The sequence below is a fragment of the Ursus maritimus genome, unplaced genomic scaffold (genome assembly GCF_017311325.1).
Source record: "Ursus maritimus isolate PB19 unplaced genomic scaffold, ASM1731132v1 scaffold_3, whole genome shotgun sequence".
Lineage (NCBI taxonomy): Eukaryota > Metazoa > Chordata > Mammalia > Carnivora > Ursidae > Ursus > Ursus maritimus.
Window position 1 is genome coordinate 17,896,199 of NW_024425563.1, and position 16,698 is coordinate 17,912,896.

At 40.0% G+C, this 16,698-nt stretch overlaps 1 protein-coding gene across 4 annotated transcripts in view; it reads right to left on the reverse strand.

Annotated features, from left to right (window-relative positions):
* Positions 1-7,771: 7,771 nt before the first annotated feature.
* The window catches only part of CALD1 (caldesmon 1), a 177,992-nt gene continuing 169,065 nt past the window's right edge, over positions 7,772-16,698 (reverse strand). For all 4 annotated transcript variants that reach the window (XM_040643976.1, XM_040643975.1, XM_040643978.1 and 1 more), the window contains 2 exons: positions 12,606-12,686; positions 7,772-10,120 (listed from right to left, as the gene is read on the reverse strand). In XM_040643976.1, the coding sequence (XP_040499910.1) occupies positions 10,115-10,120; positions 12,606-12,686 (87 nt within the window). In that variant the 3' untranslated portion in view covers positions 7,772-10,114. The remainder of the gene's footprint in view (positions 10,121-12,605; positions 12,687-16,698) is intronic.

A 16,698-nucleotide genomic window follows, 5' to 3' on the forward strand; every position in this document is an offset into this window, starting at 1 on the left:
AAGGGAAGGAAGACAATTCACAAGAAGATGGGGAGAGCAAATGTTTGGTAAACAAATGTTTGCCATGCCAAGCAAAGACAGGGGACACAGAGAGGAATTTGAACAAATATCCCTGCCAAGCTCCTTCCCACTTACTACACCTAGCCCATACTCTTTGTAGTTATCTCTGGTGATGGCTGTTGTCCTGCACCAGGCCTTCTTTCTCAATCCTTAGAGGCAGTTAACGGGGGGGGGGGGGAAAAAAACCTCTTCCTGAGTCTTTGGGCCTAGATTGCCTTCGGTTTAAAATAATCTGCATACCAAGCAGCACATTTGTGGACGCTAATTCTGATCCCCATCAGGTGCCTTTTATAATTGTACCTTGTTTTATGCCATACATATGCAACTAAAGGTGACACGCACAGAGAATATTTAAATATGGAATCTTTCTGTTGGATTTTAGAGTCATGGTTGCAAGCCATACAGTGTCAGAAATATAAGGTGAAGAAGCGCCAAGAAATGAGCTAACCAGGTTACACAAATCAAAGGCAGAGCTGGGGCTTAAGTTTCCTGATTTTTAGTCTAAATATTTATGTGATCATATTTCAAGTAGTCCTAAAGAAAAATTATTTTAGTGCATAAATAAATACTTAGGAATTCAACAAAACTTTGGAAATCATAATCATTTATTCTTTCATTAATTCAACTTATTTTTATTGAATGCCTACTACTTGTCAAGGGTTGTTCCCGTGTAAGGCTATTGGAGGAAACCAGACATTTCTCAGGGAGGTTATGGTAGAAGACAGACAAACCAATGGAAAAACCAAAACCAAAACCAAAAACCCATTCAGGTGATGATAATTGCTATGCAGACAAATAAAGCAGAGAAAAATAAAGAGCCTGGGATATACTCCAGGTGGGGCCTTGGTAGGGGTAGCGCTCATTCCCTCTCTCTCTCTCTCTTTTTTAAAGATGTATTTATTCATTCAAGGGAGGGGAGGGAGGGGGCAGAGGGAGAGGGAGAGAGAAACTCAAGCAGATTCTGCACTAACTGCAGAGCCTAATGCGGGTCTCAATCCCACGACCCTGAGATCATGACCTGAGCTGAAACTGAGAGTCAGATGCTTAACCGACTGAACCACCCAGGCGCCTCCCCTCTCTCTGTTTAAAGTAAACTCTACACCCAATGTGGGGCTTGAACTCAAGACCCTGAGATCAAGAGTCACATGCTCTACTGAGCTAGCCAGGTGTCCCTGGGTAGCTCTTTAGATAGGGTGTCCAGGGAAGCCTCTGTGACCGGGAGGCATTTGAGCAGAGACGAGAAGCAAAGGGAAAAGCCAGGTTGATGTCCAGGGAAGACCTTGCCAGGCAGGGAAAGCAGCAAGTCCAAAGGCTCTGAGAGAAGACCGGGTTATGAAGTGTACTAGGCTGTACTGTGTAGGCGAAGCTTACCTGGAGTCAGGGTCATTTTTAGGAAAATTTCATTAGGATTTTCTTAAGTAAATTATAAATGGTTTTCTTAAGTACTTGCTTCTTTTGAACTTTTTTTTTTTTTTTGACCTTGCTCTATTTCAGACAGTAGTATATAGTGGAAATTCTTTGTCTTGAAGTTAGAGTGGAAGTAAGGCCTGGAATCAGCTTCTCCTAAGGACTTTCTTTCTTTCAGTCTGAATTTTTGTTTCCCTTCCCTATGATCTTATCTGAGAAGCTCACAGGCCAGGCTCCTTATAGAGACAGCTTTGACTTCCTGGCAAGGCAACGTTACTTCTGCAGCAACTTTTCCTCCTTCTATGTTTCGGTGAATTTATTTAGTCTAAGCCTGCAGTATAAAAGGCATTTATAATAAGAGTAAGAAAAGAGGAAAAGGAGAACCAAAACAATATTCCAAAGAGTGCAATGATGAGTGTGGGAATCAAGAGGAAAATTCCCTTTAGCAACAGGCCGAATGTAAGTTGTGTTAGGAATGTGTAAGTACATCACTTGGACTTTGTTGAGCAGAGACTTAAATGCAGTGACTAGGGCAATCAGAGTTATTTATGACATCACAGAAGTTAGTGGTTTTGTGGCTGTAGAGGTCTTGTCACAGTTTGGCTGAGGAAGCCATACTAGGTCCTGGGAGCCCTGGGGTCCTCTAGTACCCATCTTGGCTTTCCTCAGACTATCTGGGTCTAGAATGTCTTGCTATAGGACCAAACCTCTCAAGTTCAAACCTTGAGCTTTTTTTTTTTTTTAAGATTTATTTATTTATTCTGAGAGAGTGAGCACGTGTGCAGGGGCTGGGGGGGGGAGGTGTGGGGCAGAGGGAGAGGGAGAAAAGACTCCCAAGCAGACTCCCCGCTGAGCTCAGAGCCTGACACGGCGCTCGCTCGATCCCAGGACCCTGAGATCATGACCTGAACTGAAATCAGGAGTCAGACACTTAACTGACTGGGCCACCCAGGCACCCCTCAAACCTTGAGACTTGTCTCAGCCAATTAACTAACCAAGACTCAGCTCAAGGGTCATCCCTATAGTGAAGTCCTTCCTAATCCCTCTATCGCTGGTACAAGTAGTTTGTATAATATGTCTAAATTGGGGGACTATAGTGAAGCACTATTCTCCTAAACACTTGGAAATGAGGTTAGTAAGAATGCCCCTTGCTGCTCAACAAATAATGGAGAGGATAAATCACCTCAAAAGAGAAAGAATGCTCAGTGTGAAGTCTCATGACAAAAACCATGAAACGGACCTTCCCTCCCATCCCCCACCAAATACCTGCCCCTGAACTGTGCAATGGGGAAATCCCCCTTCCCACGGAGGACATGTTGCCAGATTCCATAACTTTCTAGCCACTTTCAGCTACTAAAGCAGTTTCATTTTGGTATTTAAGATTTTACTCTGAAATTTGGTATTGTAAGTACATTTTTTTTTTAATATTTTATTTGACACAACGAGAGAGTACAAACAGGGGGAACAGTAGAGGGAGAGGGAGAAACAGGCTCCCCGATGAGCAGGGAGCCCGATGACGGACTGGATCCCAGGAGCCTGCGATCAGGACCTGAGCCGAAGGCAGACACTTAACCATCTGAGCCACCCAGGTGTCCCTGGTATTAAGTACTACATGTCAGTTTCAAACTGAAATTAAAGCCGCCTTCCTCCTTACCCCCCAGACAGACTAGATCTATCCCTACCTCTGGTGGCTTGGGAAATGGGAGTGAGTTGGTGTTTTGCTATTTACATTCATCCTGGCTTCCTTTTATATACGTTGGCACAGCGCTGTCCTACCTGGTCTGTTCTTTTCAATTCCCTTTTCTATGAGCTCAGGTAGCATAGGGACAAATTAGCCAACTCCTGGCTAGGCAGCCATCCAACAGGAAACAAAATGCCAGCCTCCCCTTCAATCAGACACCTCTAGTCCTCGGTGATTCTCTTGAACATCCCGCTCTCTCAGGAAGAGCACCTTAGTTCACAGAAAGATCGTACTGCTCACAGAAGCCCGGTGTTCTCATGAGGGCCATTTATCATTGCAAACTAGTGGGCTGCCATTCTGACTTTATGTAGTATGTTGGGTTTCTGAGCTTGGTTAATTTACTGGTACAGCCATAAAAGAAAAAAAAATTGATTCCTTCTCTGGATGCTGACCAAATCATTTTTCAGGCTATAACGCTTATTAACAGAGCTTGAACTGAGGCAAGTTAATGCTGCCCACTTAGCTTTCTTAGCAGCCGCTGGCCACCTTTGTCCCAGAAGTACCCTTCTGAGTTTCTTTCAGACAACTCTGTCCTCTGGGCCTCTGTTATGCCACTTACCCCACCCCTGTCATGACATCAACACTTTACTGCACTTAGCCTATCCATTTCTGCGTCCTATTTAATATCAAATCCCCTTAAGGGCAGGGGGCTGGGCTTTATCTTTGTATCTCTAGTGTCTAACGTTGACAGACATCTTTAGGTCTTCCATAAATATGTATAAAAAATTTGCCGAGTGTTCAGCATGTGAAAGGTACAGTGCTAAGAACCAAGGGTGCAAGGCGGCGTGAGACCTGGTTGTTGCCAATGAGGAAGGTAGGCTCTGGCGGAGCAGGTCGGCCATTTTGAGTTGAGGTTTCTTCTGCTGCACAACTACACTTGGCGTAAATCTCTGCTCAGGATTCGCCAGAGAGTAATGTCAACATCTAGTTTTCTCTAATAGTTTCTGAGCCTTTGGAAGGGAAGGTCTGAGCTTCCTCTTTACATTGATTGCCTAGTCCCTTGCCTGATGGTTGCAAGGTAGGCACGCTACAGGTGTACTAAATCACTAACAAGAATGAAGGTTCAGATAAAGGTGGGTGTGCTGGGGTAAGTTTTCTTAGATGAGGTGGAATCAAACTTGGTTTGTGAACTTAGGAAGGGGAAAAAAATAAGGCTGATATATTAGGTAAGGGACAACATGTAAGCACCGATCAGAATGTACAGAGTATCCTCTGTAGAGATTTGGGTGAAAATATTCAGTAAGTAATTGGAAACATAGGCCTGGCGGTCATGAGGGATGTCAGTTTCCAAGATGTATTCGTGGGAAAAATGGAACCTGTCTAATCAGCTACCGCTGCTGATTCATGGGACGAGCAGCATTAGCATCATGTGAGAATTTGTTAGAAAATGCAAGTTCTCAGGCCTGAATCAGAAATTCTGGGGGTGGGGCAATCCGTGCTCTAACAAGCGCCACACTAGGGTAGGGGGTTAAGAGTCTGGACTCTGGGACCAGAATACTTAGCTGTATGACCTTAGGTCAGTTAATTAACCTCTCTGGCTCTCAGTTTCCTTGTAAAACGGAGATAGGAACGGCACCTATCTGCTAAAATTGACATAAGAAGTAAGACAGTTTATATATGAAGTGTTACATCATAGCAAGCGATCTCATTCTGTTGTTTTCAGTGAGAATCTTTGCAGTGCTCATTTCCACACAGAGCCTAGAGTGAGACCTTGCTATTTGAAACGTGTTCCCCAATGCAGCAGCAGCCACTGAAGCATCACCTGGAAACCTATTAGAAATGCAGAATCTCAGGCCCTCCCCACTTGTTCTGTATCAGAATCTGCATTTTACAGTTAGGTATTTGAATAGCAAAGGGGTATCATACAACTCAACTCTAAACCTACCGAATAAGAATCTCCTGGCACTGGAACCTGCATAGTTCCATGATTTCCACCATTGATTCTGATGCTCACCAAGGATTTAGAAACCCCAGTGCACTTAGGACAGCTGATTTCCACCATCTGAAAAATCTCAAAGCACCTGTGTTGCTAAACGTGGCAGGCGCTAGACATACCACATACAGTGTTTTTTCTAAGAAAAGTAGGTTTGTGTGGAAGAAAGCAGGGTAAGGTTAAAAACGAGCTAAGAAATTAATCTTGTGTTCTGTATGATGATAGTTCTTTCACATAAATTTTTTATATTAGTACATTCCTTACGAGTTTATTGAATGAATGTTCTTTGTCCAGGCAGAAATCACCAATTGAGCCTTCTACAACCTATTTTAATGAGACATTTTTTGGAAATCCAATTTCAAGGTAGCAAAAGCCAACATCATTAAAAGCATGCCTTGGCAAAACTCTGCTGTCAAATCTGCTTTAGGGTAAGGCAAGAGGCCAACCGTCCTCATGGAGCTGAAATGCAGGGCTGAGGTGATACAGTAATTATAAATCTGGGAACAAAATTGTTATAAAACAAATTGACCTCCCAGCAGAGAGTTTATAAATTGGGTTGTTCATGAAATCACCATATCACTTATCAAGCACCATTACGTGTGGTGCACTGGGTATACTGCTGGGGTACAAAAGAATATAAGGCAAATACTTTTTTTTTTCTCTGATTACCCCAAGATGAAATATTTTCTCCTTCCTCTAAACACTGACAATCACGTACTACAGCCTTGTGATATTTTCCCTTAAATTCTTGAATTGTTACTATTTTGTAACTTTTCATGTTTGTCATTTATCATTTATCTTCCCACTGGAATAATGCAGTTGTTTTCCAAGTTAAGGAAGGTGGCAATCCGTTTAAGGACCAGATTACTTCAAGCTCACCCTTCCTTTCAGGAGTCAGATCTTTGTAGACTCTTAAACAGGGAGTAGTTTAACAAATCCTCATCTTTGACAGAACATTCTTTTTTCCTCTAGCCCCACTGGGTTGCCAAAAGTCTAACTCAGCCTCTCAGCTGCCTCTTGTAGATCACTGCATGCTTTGAAGCAGAAGTAGCCCTAGCATAAAAGCAAGAGAGAAAAAGTCCATCAAACAGGTGGCACATAACGAGGATGCTTTTTAAATGATAGAGTATCAGTAATTACATTAAATATAAAAGGCCTAAATACTCCAGGTAAAACTCAAAGATGATCGGACTGGATTAAAACCTGATGATTATGATTTTGTGATGTCTGATTTTCAAAGACATGCATCTAAAACTAAAAGCTACACAAAGGCTGAAGGTAAACGGGGTGGAAAAAGTTACGTCATGCAACTTGCCACTGTAGTAATATTAAGGATAGAAAAAACAAACTTTAAGCCAAAAATCTTTGCTGTGCAAATAGAGGATTACTTCATCATGTTAAAACATTCAGTTTACTAGGAAGCTTTAATGATTCTAGATTTGCACATGCTCCTGAAACACGATCTTAAAATATGGAAAGCAAAATTAACAGAATGACAACAGACAAATCCATAAGCACACGGGAAGATTTTCACATGCCTTTCTCAATAGTAGATATGGAACAAAAAAAATCAGTAAGGATACAGAATGTTTGGACAACATGACTAATAAGCTTGACACTAACAGACATAGCAATCAAATCAAGACCTTGTTAGGTCATCTCCTTGGTCCTGTGGAAGAACACATTTTTAGGGTCATGAGATTTTTGAAAATCCATTCTTCCATGTGGAGCACTCATACAAACAAAAGTAGAAAAAACCTACACAAGTAGAAAAAAACTTCCTACATCATACAAGAGACTATAATATCTTTAAGCTCATAACCTGAACATGCACACTGTAGAATTAAGTTTTGTCCATCCTTAATCTTATCAGTTTGGTACTAGTACTGTAGATGCCATTCTTTTCACTGTTATTTTGTGAGTTATCTTTAATGACAATTATCTTGTTGCCTAAACTGATCACCCTTCTTATTAGGATGGAGAAGTAAAAAGTACTAATTATTTTTTAAGTTGTAGTAATTTAGCTAATTCTGTCCAATCTAATGGGCAGGATTTAGGGGAGTGTTCAGGGGCTCTGGGCTCACAGTTTAAACCTTTATGAGAAGAACCTCATATATTCAACCAGTGTTACATAAATATGCAAAATTACTATGAAAAAAATCTTTGGATGTCAATGTAGTCTCCAGTGCCTTCAAAGAGTCAGTATTCTGCAAATGAAGGGTATATATTAAATGGCCACTTCTACTATAAAAGATGCTACCTTTGGGAAAACAGTACTCCTATTTTAGGAGCAAGAGGGGTGGTGTGTGACAAGATAAGGAATGAGAGGGAGTATGGAGGAAGATATGATAATTTTTTTTGGAAGGAGAATTTTTTTTAATCCCTCTTTCAACTTTTTCCATACATGTTTGATCAGTTGTCCATATCAGAGCAATTTTCACTATTTTATTAGAAAATTGCGTGTAATAAAAATAATTTTAAAAATATGAAATGGCTTTTCCTTTTTTAAAGAGTAAAACCAAGACTCAATCTGAAATATAGATTTTTTGCTATGCCACCATCTTTATTAAAACAGGTATAACTCTTATTGGTAATCAATACGGTGCATAAAAATAAGCAAGGCAGAGACATTTGGAGGAATTCCATTTATTGTGGATGCATTTTGACAATATATATTTATTGCAGCGATCAATTATCAGTGAAAAATATCAAGTGTTTATAAAATTTTAAGGAATGGCAGATTCACAGAACATGCTAGTCACCTTGCAGTCTTACCTCTTAACGATAACAAAGAGAATTGTAATCAAACAAGAAAACAAGGAATTTATTTTTCAAAAGATTAAATCCAAACTGAACAAAATTCTACCCTAAAACTTATTCCATCCAATATTGGAATAAAAGTCAGGATCGATATATTCTCTTCTCAACTTTAGATTTTCTAGGAAAAAAATATATAATAGTGATCAGGAGAAGCTCTTATTCAAAAGTACAACAAAGCAATGTGACTTCACCATGGGCCTTAATTCAAACTTTGATCCATTTCACTCCAGTTATGGGAGTCAATGCTAAAATCAGGCACGGCATGTGAATTCGAGTTCCTTTTATCATAGACTCATGTCTACTCTGTCATGGGCGGATGACCTGTGCAATCTTGGTGGCTTTCCTTCCTTTGGCCCAGGTGTGCTGAAGCTAGAGGACTCAACAACTCTTTACTGATTCATGAGGAGAATAGACTTTGGAAGGCAGTGGTCACTCCTCACGCCAGCCTTGCCCTGGCTAGCCCTCTTCCAGGGCAATACTGTAGATTAGAAAAGAGTCATTTGAGAGGCTCCCTCAATGTGGTAGGAATTGAGACTAAGACAATTTTGGTTAAGTCAAATGAGGTATAAGTTTATAGAATTACACTACATGTATATTTCCATGCTAGAACATATTGCCAAGACACTGGAGTACTCTTCTCATCTATTGTGGAGAATAGATGAACACTTATAAGCTAAAATAAGATGTGATATCTAGGTTGTATGTGCAAAATGTAAAAATGACAAGTTGATACACTCTTGGGGAAAAAGGTAAAACTAATAAAAGTTACACATATTTTTTGAAAATTCAACATGTTATTAACTTAAAGTACCAATGACTAATAAAAGTAGAAAAGTTTAATTTAAAAGATGTTTCAGTCTATTAAGAATGGAAATACTGTCATGACTCCTAAATACTGGCTTTTGCTCACTTTTCTTCCCTGCTTCCAGACATTAGCCAAAGTTGGTCTTAGTATACCCACACGTGGAATTCCAATCTGTACAGTTTTGTGGCAAAAATTCTTGTCTTCAAATTTTAGAGAAGGAAGAGACCTCATTTATTATCTAAGCCAACCTACTGTAGACTCGATTTTAAGAATACAATAGAGTTCTGAGCAAGCTTTGAGTTTGACCCAGATGGTAGATTTAGGACAATTCACACTGGACTTCAAGATTGTTTTTTAATTATAAACTAAATACTATGTTTTATAGAAAATGTCAACAAATTTTGACACTTCTAATCTCTCTTTTCGTCTTACAGGTTATTGGGCATTGGAAACATATCAATACCTATTCTGCCATGTATCTATTGGCAAATATGAAATATTAATATAATATTGTGATTTTTAATTTTTAAAAAGCTGTGATATTGGCTAGTTACAAGGACATATTGCTAAATATAATAGTCTAGCACATAAGAAAAGCTTCCTACCATTAGTGTGTTTGTATACGTGTATGCACATACGTACATGATCAGGTCATCTAAAATGTGGTTCGCTATCACTACCAAAGAAATCCACAAAGCAACCAACCTAAAGAATCAGTACCAATGTCAGCTAACATCATAATCCAATTTAGATATTCATCAGCATGAAAAAAGTAATACCTTAACAGTACATCTTATTTTTTTTTAAAGAAAATCATTATTGTAGTATCTCAAATCTGAAATGGGTAAATTTCAGAAAGTGTTACAATTGCCTAGTAAGATAATTTCTTCCATGCTTTATGCTAAAGTGCAGAAAACAACATGACTTCTGTATTTAAAATAGAAAAACCCAAAACCAAACCATGAGGGTTTGTTTTTCTGGACACTGCACACATTCCTCAGGCAATTTTCAACTTGAAGCTCCTTTTGTTGACTTCCGGGGTGGCTGGTGTCACTGTTCAGACACAGAGTTGTGATGATCAGTAGGAAAGTCTCTATTTCACAGCATGGGTTTCTTTAGAAACAGGCTCCTGTGCCAGGGCAGTACTTTTACCATGAACATCTCTAGACTGTGATTATTAAATATAGTAATAATATACATGGGTTTACTGGGATAATGAAAAATAAAACAAGAGGAAATGAACTCAATTTAGTAAATCAACATAAATATAAAACAGAGCAAATGCGCCCTCTTCAACTGAGCTGGTCCAGCATCTTGAGCGGCTACTTTGGGTCTTTCTTGAACTTTCTCAAACCTGCTAAGAGAAGACAGCTTTAAATCTGCAGGCCGTGGCGTTTCAGCCAGATGCTTTGTGTCAGAAGAAGAAAAAAATAATTGAAATAGGGCAGGAATATTTATGAAAGGGAGGATTATTGTTGGTATTCTATTCAAATATGCTCCTCGTCTTCTAGTCTACCCTCTTCTGTTGATTTTTTTACTTCCCTCTTTCTTTCTTCTTTATATTCCCCCTTCCCTGTCTTGGTCTTTAGCCTTGCCTATGGCATTCTTTGTAAAGGAGCTTTTTTTTGTTTTTGTTTTTGTTTTTAGAAAACTCCACTTGAAGGGCCAGGAATCTGTAGTGTGCTTTCTGGAACAGGCACACGTGGTAAATGGCTCCGTCTCGGCCACATAAAGGACAATGGAGAAGTGGAACGTGCTTATCTTTAGTTTTCTCTTATTTTTTATTTCTTCCCTCCTATTCTTACACCCTGACCCTTGAAACTTATCTGGCCCACACTCTTATTTGTACATTTCTTTTTTCAACTAGCTGCTAAAAATCCTTGCTGATGTATTCACAAATACTAGTGTTGTGAATCCGCATTTTCAAATGTGTACTTCCACCTCAAAGGAATGACCGCAGGACATGTAGTGAGTCTGACATTTTGGAGCAAAGGAGCCACCTACCTCATAAACTCAGCTCTGGGCCTCATGCTTATATTATTATTATTATTATTATTATTATTATTATTATTATTATTCAGAGAGTTTCGTGGTACAGACTGAGGACGAGGGGGTGGTATGTGTGAAGACTCACCCTGTCACTTTCCCACCTTGTACCACCACACTGCACAGTTCCAAGGAGTACCATTCACATTGTGTTGAACGTGAGTGGTGTTCTCTTGAGTGTTACCATTCTGTACTCCACTTCCCAGAACCCTGGCTCAGAGGAATGTTATCCGGAGAGGCTCCATGGAACTCATGCTGATGGGCCACGGACAGCTGGCACCCTCTACTCAGAAAGCAGACTATATACACCTTTGACTGCCATTTCCAAGAGGTCGGAGACAGATGCTGGAGGGGCCATGATGGCTTAGGCCAACAAAAGTTCATTCTTTGTCTTTAGAAAGAAGCTAATAAACAATTCCCCTACGCCCCTCCACCAGGAGAAAATTGTGCAAGGAACTTTAAAGCTTTATATTTTCTGCTAACTAGGCAATCCTCAAAAGAAAGCAGCATGCACAGTGGTTAAGAATGCAGGCCCAGACCAGATAGCCTGAGTTTTGATGCAGGCTTTGCTAACTTATTTGTTGCATGGCTTTGGGAAAGTTCATCTCTCTGTGTTTTGTTTTCCTCAGCTCTAAACAGGGGTAATAATAAGACCCACTTCACAGCGTGGTTGGAGGGCCAAAGGAGATAATGTAGCTTAAGAAGGTAGAACAGTTCCTTGCATAGAGCGGACATAGTGGTTTGTAGTGGTGGTCATTATTACTAGGTACTTTTAATATATTTAGCAATGAGTTAGAAAAGTTATTTAGAAATCACCTTAAATAGAGAGACTGGGCCAGTGGACTTTGTTGGAATGAAAGAGCAATCAGTAACTAATCGAGAGACAGAACAGCACATTAGGCAGCTGTGCCAGACTTGGGAGCAAGTAGAGGTAGGAAAGCGGAAGTGACTCTCTCACTTCAGGGACCTGTAGAGATCCTCTGGTTGCCTCTGAGGTGTTCCCCAGTCCCGGGGTTGCTTGAAAAGTGCTTCTAAATAAGCAGACTGTTCTAATCCTGCTTATGGTTGCTCTCTGATTTCTCTCTTTTCAATTTTCCCTCTATTAAAGGAGAAGACTGGGCTTGCTTGAAATAGAAGGGCTACAATTAGAAGTTGAATTAGCTCCTTGGACAACGGAGTCCTATTTTCAGAGTATCATTTAGGTATTGTCTAGAGCCTCCTTTATGAAGAATGAGCATACCCGTTGACCAGAAGACCAAAAAAAGACAAATCCAAGCATTCTTAGTCATTAGTTTTCATAGGGTAGCAAGTTTTGCCTGACTTTTAAATATTATTTTAATTTTTTGCCATAGCAACCTTGGGTCCTAGGCTGCTGGCAATGTAATGGTTCCAGAAAGCAGTTTTGGTGCCACTCAGGGAGACAGATGTTTTTCCCTAGGTGACCTTCAAATGGCTGCAGTCCCAAGCCTAGACCATGTAAGGTAGTATAGAGCTCGCTTATACCATATGACCTCTGTTGTTAACACTCCTACCACTATGGCGCTTCTAGAATGTCTTACTGAGAACCACTCCATGGGTCTGGACTATTTATGTTGTATGACTGACAAGCCTACAGTTCTGAAGGCTCTGTGAACTTTAGCTCTCACTGTATCATATATAAGTTTTGAGAAGCTGATGGTTACCTAGACAAGGCTCTGTGGATCAGTGATATTTCTCATTTGACCCTGGGACATCATGCCGCAGGATACAGCAGGAAAAGAACCTATGAAAAGCAAATCTTCCCAGTAGATTACCTTAGTGGGAGAAGTGACCTTGTCCACAGATTGCTTTTCCCAGAGGTTCCGCTTGCCAGATACGTCTCCTGGCCTCAAATCCTAATGAAGAAAAAGCAGAAGAAGTTGATAAGTGGCCATTTATATTTTCTGGCCAGGCCTAAATAAACCACCACTTCTGTTGTTTGTTTGAATCAATTTCTTATTTAATACACTTTATCCTGATGATTCGAAATGGATGGGATCAAAAGGATCATTTAGCCACTGTTTGTTTTTATATAGACCTTGATCTGTGTTCTGATATGAGAATGGGCTGGAATTATGCAGCAGGTAGTTCCTGTCCTCCACCAAGGCCTTCCTGTTTATTGATCAGTAGAACTGGAATATAAGCATATTTAAAATAATGTAGCCTATTTTTAACTTTCCATTTGCTCTTAGAAGCAAATAGAATATATGTTAGCGTTAATTCTTTCGGGGGTTGGATAAGCATTTCACCTCTTGCAGATTAACTTTCTTTCAGCATTCCGGTGTCTCCCCTATACCCTTAGGACTTCAATGCAGACCAGCCTGACTTCCAAACGCCAACACTCCACTTCTTTGCTTGAGGTCCTTCTCTGGCTACAGATGCCCACTCTGCGCACCCAGGAGGCAGGCTGGAAGTTCAGAGAGTTTACACCCCCAGGAGAAGTCCTCAATCACTCACCGATGAGATTTGGTGCAAGAGTGTTTCTCAGGCTCACTCACACCTCAGGTGGGATAACTGTGAAGCATGTGTTTTATGGTGGTTTCCAGGGCTGCCTCAGTGGGATTAAGTTTTAATAGCCCATGTGGTGACTTGCTAAATAGCATTACTGGCTAACTTCTTTTCCCTGACTCACTTCCTGTAGTGTCTTCGCCTCCCAAGTAAACTACTTGCACTCGAATTACTGTCTTAGGGTCTGGTCTGCCTCTGGGCAGCTCAAGCTGACACACTTCTCTAACTGCACTTTCCTCAGACGAAAATCACGTGTTTCCTGAGGAGCAAGTGGGTAATTCAGAAGGGTATCAGTAGAGCCTAGCCCCACAAAAGGAAAGATTTACCACAAGTTGTACCCGTAAGAGAGTTGATGACATGTGTGAGAGCATGTGGAAATCTTGGGAAGAAAGCACGAAGTAACGATCGGTAACAGTTACATAGCTTTGATTTGTTATTTACTACCTCAGAATTAATCTGGTTTGGATAAGGATCCAAATTTCTGTTTCCATTTACTTTTCTTCCAGCATTTGCTTATATTAGTACTTGGCAAAGGTGGTCTGTCGAAAATAAATGTGTTTTACTGAAACAGTAATGTTTATTTTGGCAAAACCTTTTCTCATTAGGAAGGCAAAGCTAATAACGATTGCATTTATCCACAGACACTGGTCTAAATGGACATATTTTTGATAGATACTATTGAAAATTTGACACTGAAAATGCACTGGTTAAATGGTACCACGTGAAGCATTTCAGATTTACCTTAGTCTTACTGAGTTTCTGGATTTCCTTTGTGGCATGGATTCCTGATATTCTATTAGACAGTTACACCTATTTAACTTGGAACCAGTAAGCAACAAATCACGTTGTTTTTGAAGAATTCCACTACATTTGCCAATGTAGGTAGAAGCTGCCAAATTGTCTGGAAGACTGTTTCAAAATTTGGGAAACTATAATTAGGAACATACTAATGGAAGCTCTGGAAAGTGGCTATTATTACTTTATTCATTTGATTCATATAAAACAATTATTATTCTTTCACATGAATGTTCTTTTCCTGAAGAAAGTGAATTGTTATTTCCCTTAAATCCTGCCTATTAATCTTTTGAGAGCACTTACAGAGTTTAAAGAGTCCATCTTAAGAAACTATTAACATACAAGTAGTAAGCAGGCATTTTAAATCAAAGGGGAAATATAAATGGAATTACCTGACCAGACTACATTTTAGAGAAAGACCCACTCCAGAAGAAGAGGGAGAAATGAAGGCAGGAGAAGCAGGTTTCCAATCAACCAGAGATCAGAGAATGAAGAAGAGAATTCAGCTGAGAAAGACATTGTTGGGTGTTTTTTTTTAAACAAAAAGAAAGACAAATTAGCTCTTAAATTGCTGTACATAACATGTAGGTTAGACACAAAGAACAGTCAAACCAGATAAAGCAGACATACTCTGAACTGAATTCCAGTTACAAAGTTACACCGAAATCCTATAAATTCTGCCCACAAACAGCAGATGTCCCAGTAAAGAATTAGGTACAGATCAGTGTTTAATTCTGAATAAGTAAATTTTCAGGGACCCTAAAAAATACAGATTTGACAAACTACTTTGAACACATTTAATTTTTAGCATATATGAAAATTATTATGTAACCCATGGTTGAGGGTGGTTTTCCTCTTCAGGGAATTTTACAACAACTAATCCTGTGGATTGCTCCTTTCCTTGAGGTTTCACTGGGTGAGGACCATTTTGGCGAAAGCATTTTCCTCTGCTTTTTTCCTTAGTGGCCACATGCCACACATTTGCCAAAACAAACCCAGGCTTTCCCCTCCACCCATGTATACCAAGAAATATAAACAAGGAGCTGAGGATAAATCACCTCTGATCCCAAATCAGAAGGTACCTTTGGGGGCCTTCCATTTTCTGTTGTCTTTAGGTAATCCTCTGACATCCTGGGCTCAGGCTGAGTCCCAGGGGTGTCAAACTTAGATGCCTGCCACGAAGGGCCAGGCTAGAAACATAAATGCCCAAAGAGGCCTGGTGTAAAAAACTTAATAGAAAAGAAAAGAAAAAGAGGGAATCAACAAATTCAAGAGTGTATGCCTCTATACTCAAAAATGTGTTCAAATTACAATTTTAAAAAGGGAAATAAAGCACAACGTCCCCAAACTACACAGATCTTAGCTGCAGGCCACCAGTGTGAGACGCCCCGCCCGGACAAGACCTGGACGAGATCTTTGCTTGACCTGTCTTTCTAAGCTGCCTTCCCAGACTTAACCTTTTCCTGACAAGTTTCATGCATCTGCAGGATCCTCCCAGCCCTTTCTGCATTTCAGAAATTTCATCTCTTTTCTGCAGGTCCATAGTGTCTATGAGTTGCCCTCTTGCCCTTCCTGAGCTCCAAGTCATGTCCTCTCCCAAAGAGACTGCCATGTTGCTTATTCAGACTTCGACATGGCGCTGGGTGTACTACGCTTGGGATGTGCACGAAGCTTAAATCGGCTTATCAAGCACATTCAAACAAGCTTTTATTTACAACATCAATTACATTTGCTTTCTTACAATTTGACCTTTATCCAGGAAGCCACACTAGTCTACCAAATCCAATGGGACATGGGAAAAAATAGATCACCACAATCTATACTAATTGTTCCATTCTTCTTTCCTTTCATCTCCATCCTCCAGAAGATGGTCTAGCAAACTGCTTACTAATGGTAAGGCCAATGGCAGGCAATGTTTTGTAATTTCCTGTAATACCTTTTGGTCCTACCAGAAAATGGGCTTTTTGGGTGGAAGCCTCCACAGTTATTATACCTGTTGTAATAATAACTAAGTTAAATCTCTTAACCCTCCCATTAGGACAACACAGATGATGATAACTTACCAGTTAAGGTGCTGCTAAAAGAGTAAGGGTCAAGTCCTGGGACAAATACAGGGGTATAATATGGTATAGAAATGAACAAGATTGCCAATACTGTAAATGTGAAAAAGTAACCATATCATCCAGCAATGGGCCATACTCATCAAAGAGGAAAACATATACCTTTCTCTCTTTAGCCTTGCTATCGTGTGAGACCTTCAGTGGGTCTATGAACTTGCTGAATTTGTATCAAATGCATGTTTGTGGGGAGAGGGTCCTTAGATTTCATTAGGTTTTCAAAAGGGTCCAAAATTCAGAAAGGTTAATAATCACTTATCTGGACACACAAAACTTACATAAGTTACCAGTTAAAAAAGTAATTCCTACTCTTTATATCACCTTTGGTGCTGGGGAAATTTGAGGCACTAAAGAGAATATACCTTTTGGGTATGATCCCTTGCCTAAACTGTCTCTAGTTATAGGCCCCTCTTTCTATATCTACTTGGATGGGGAAATATTTTTTCCG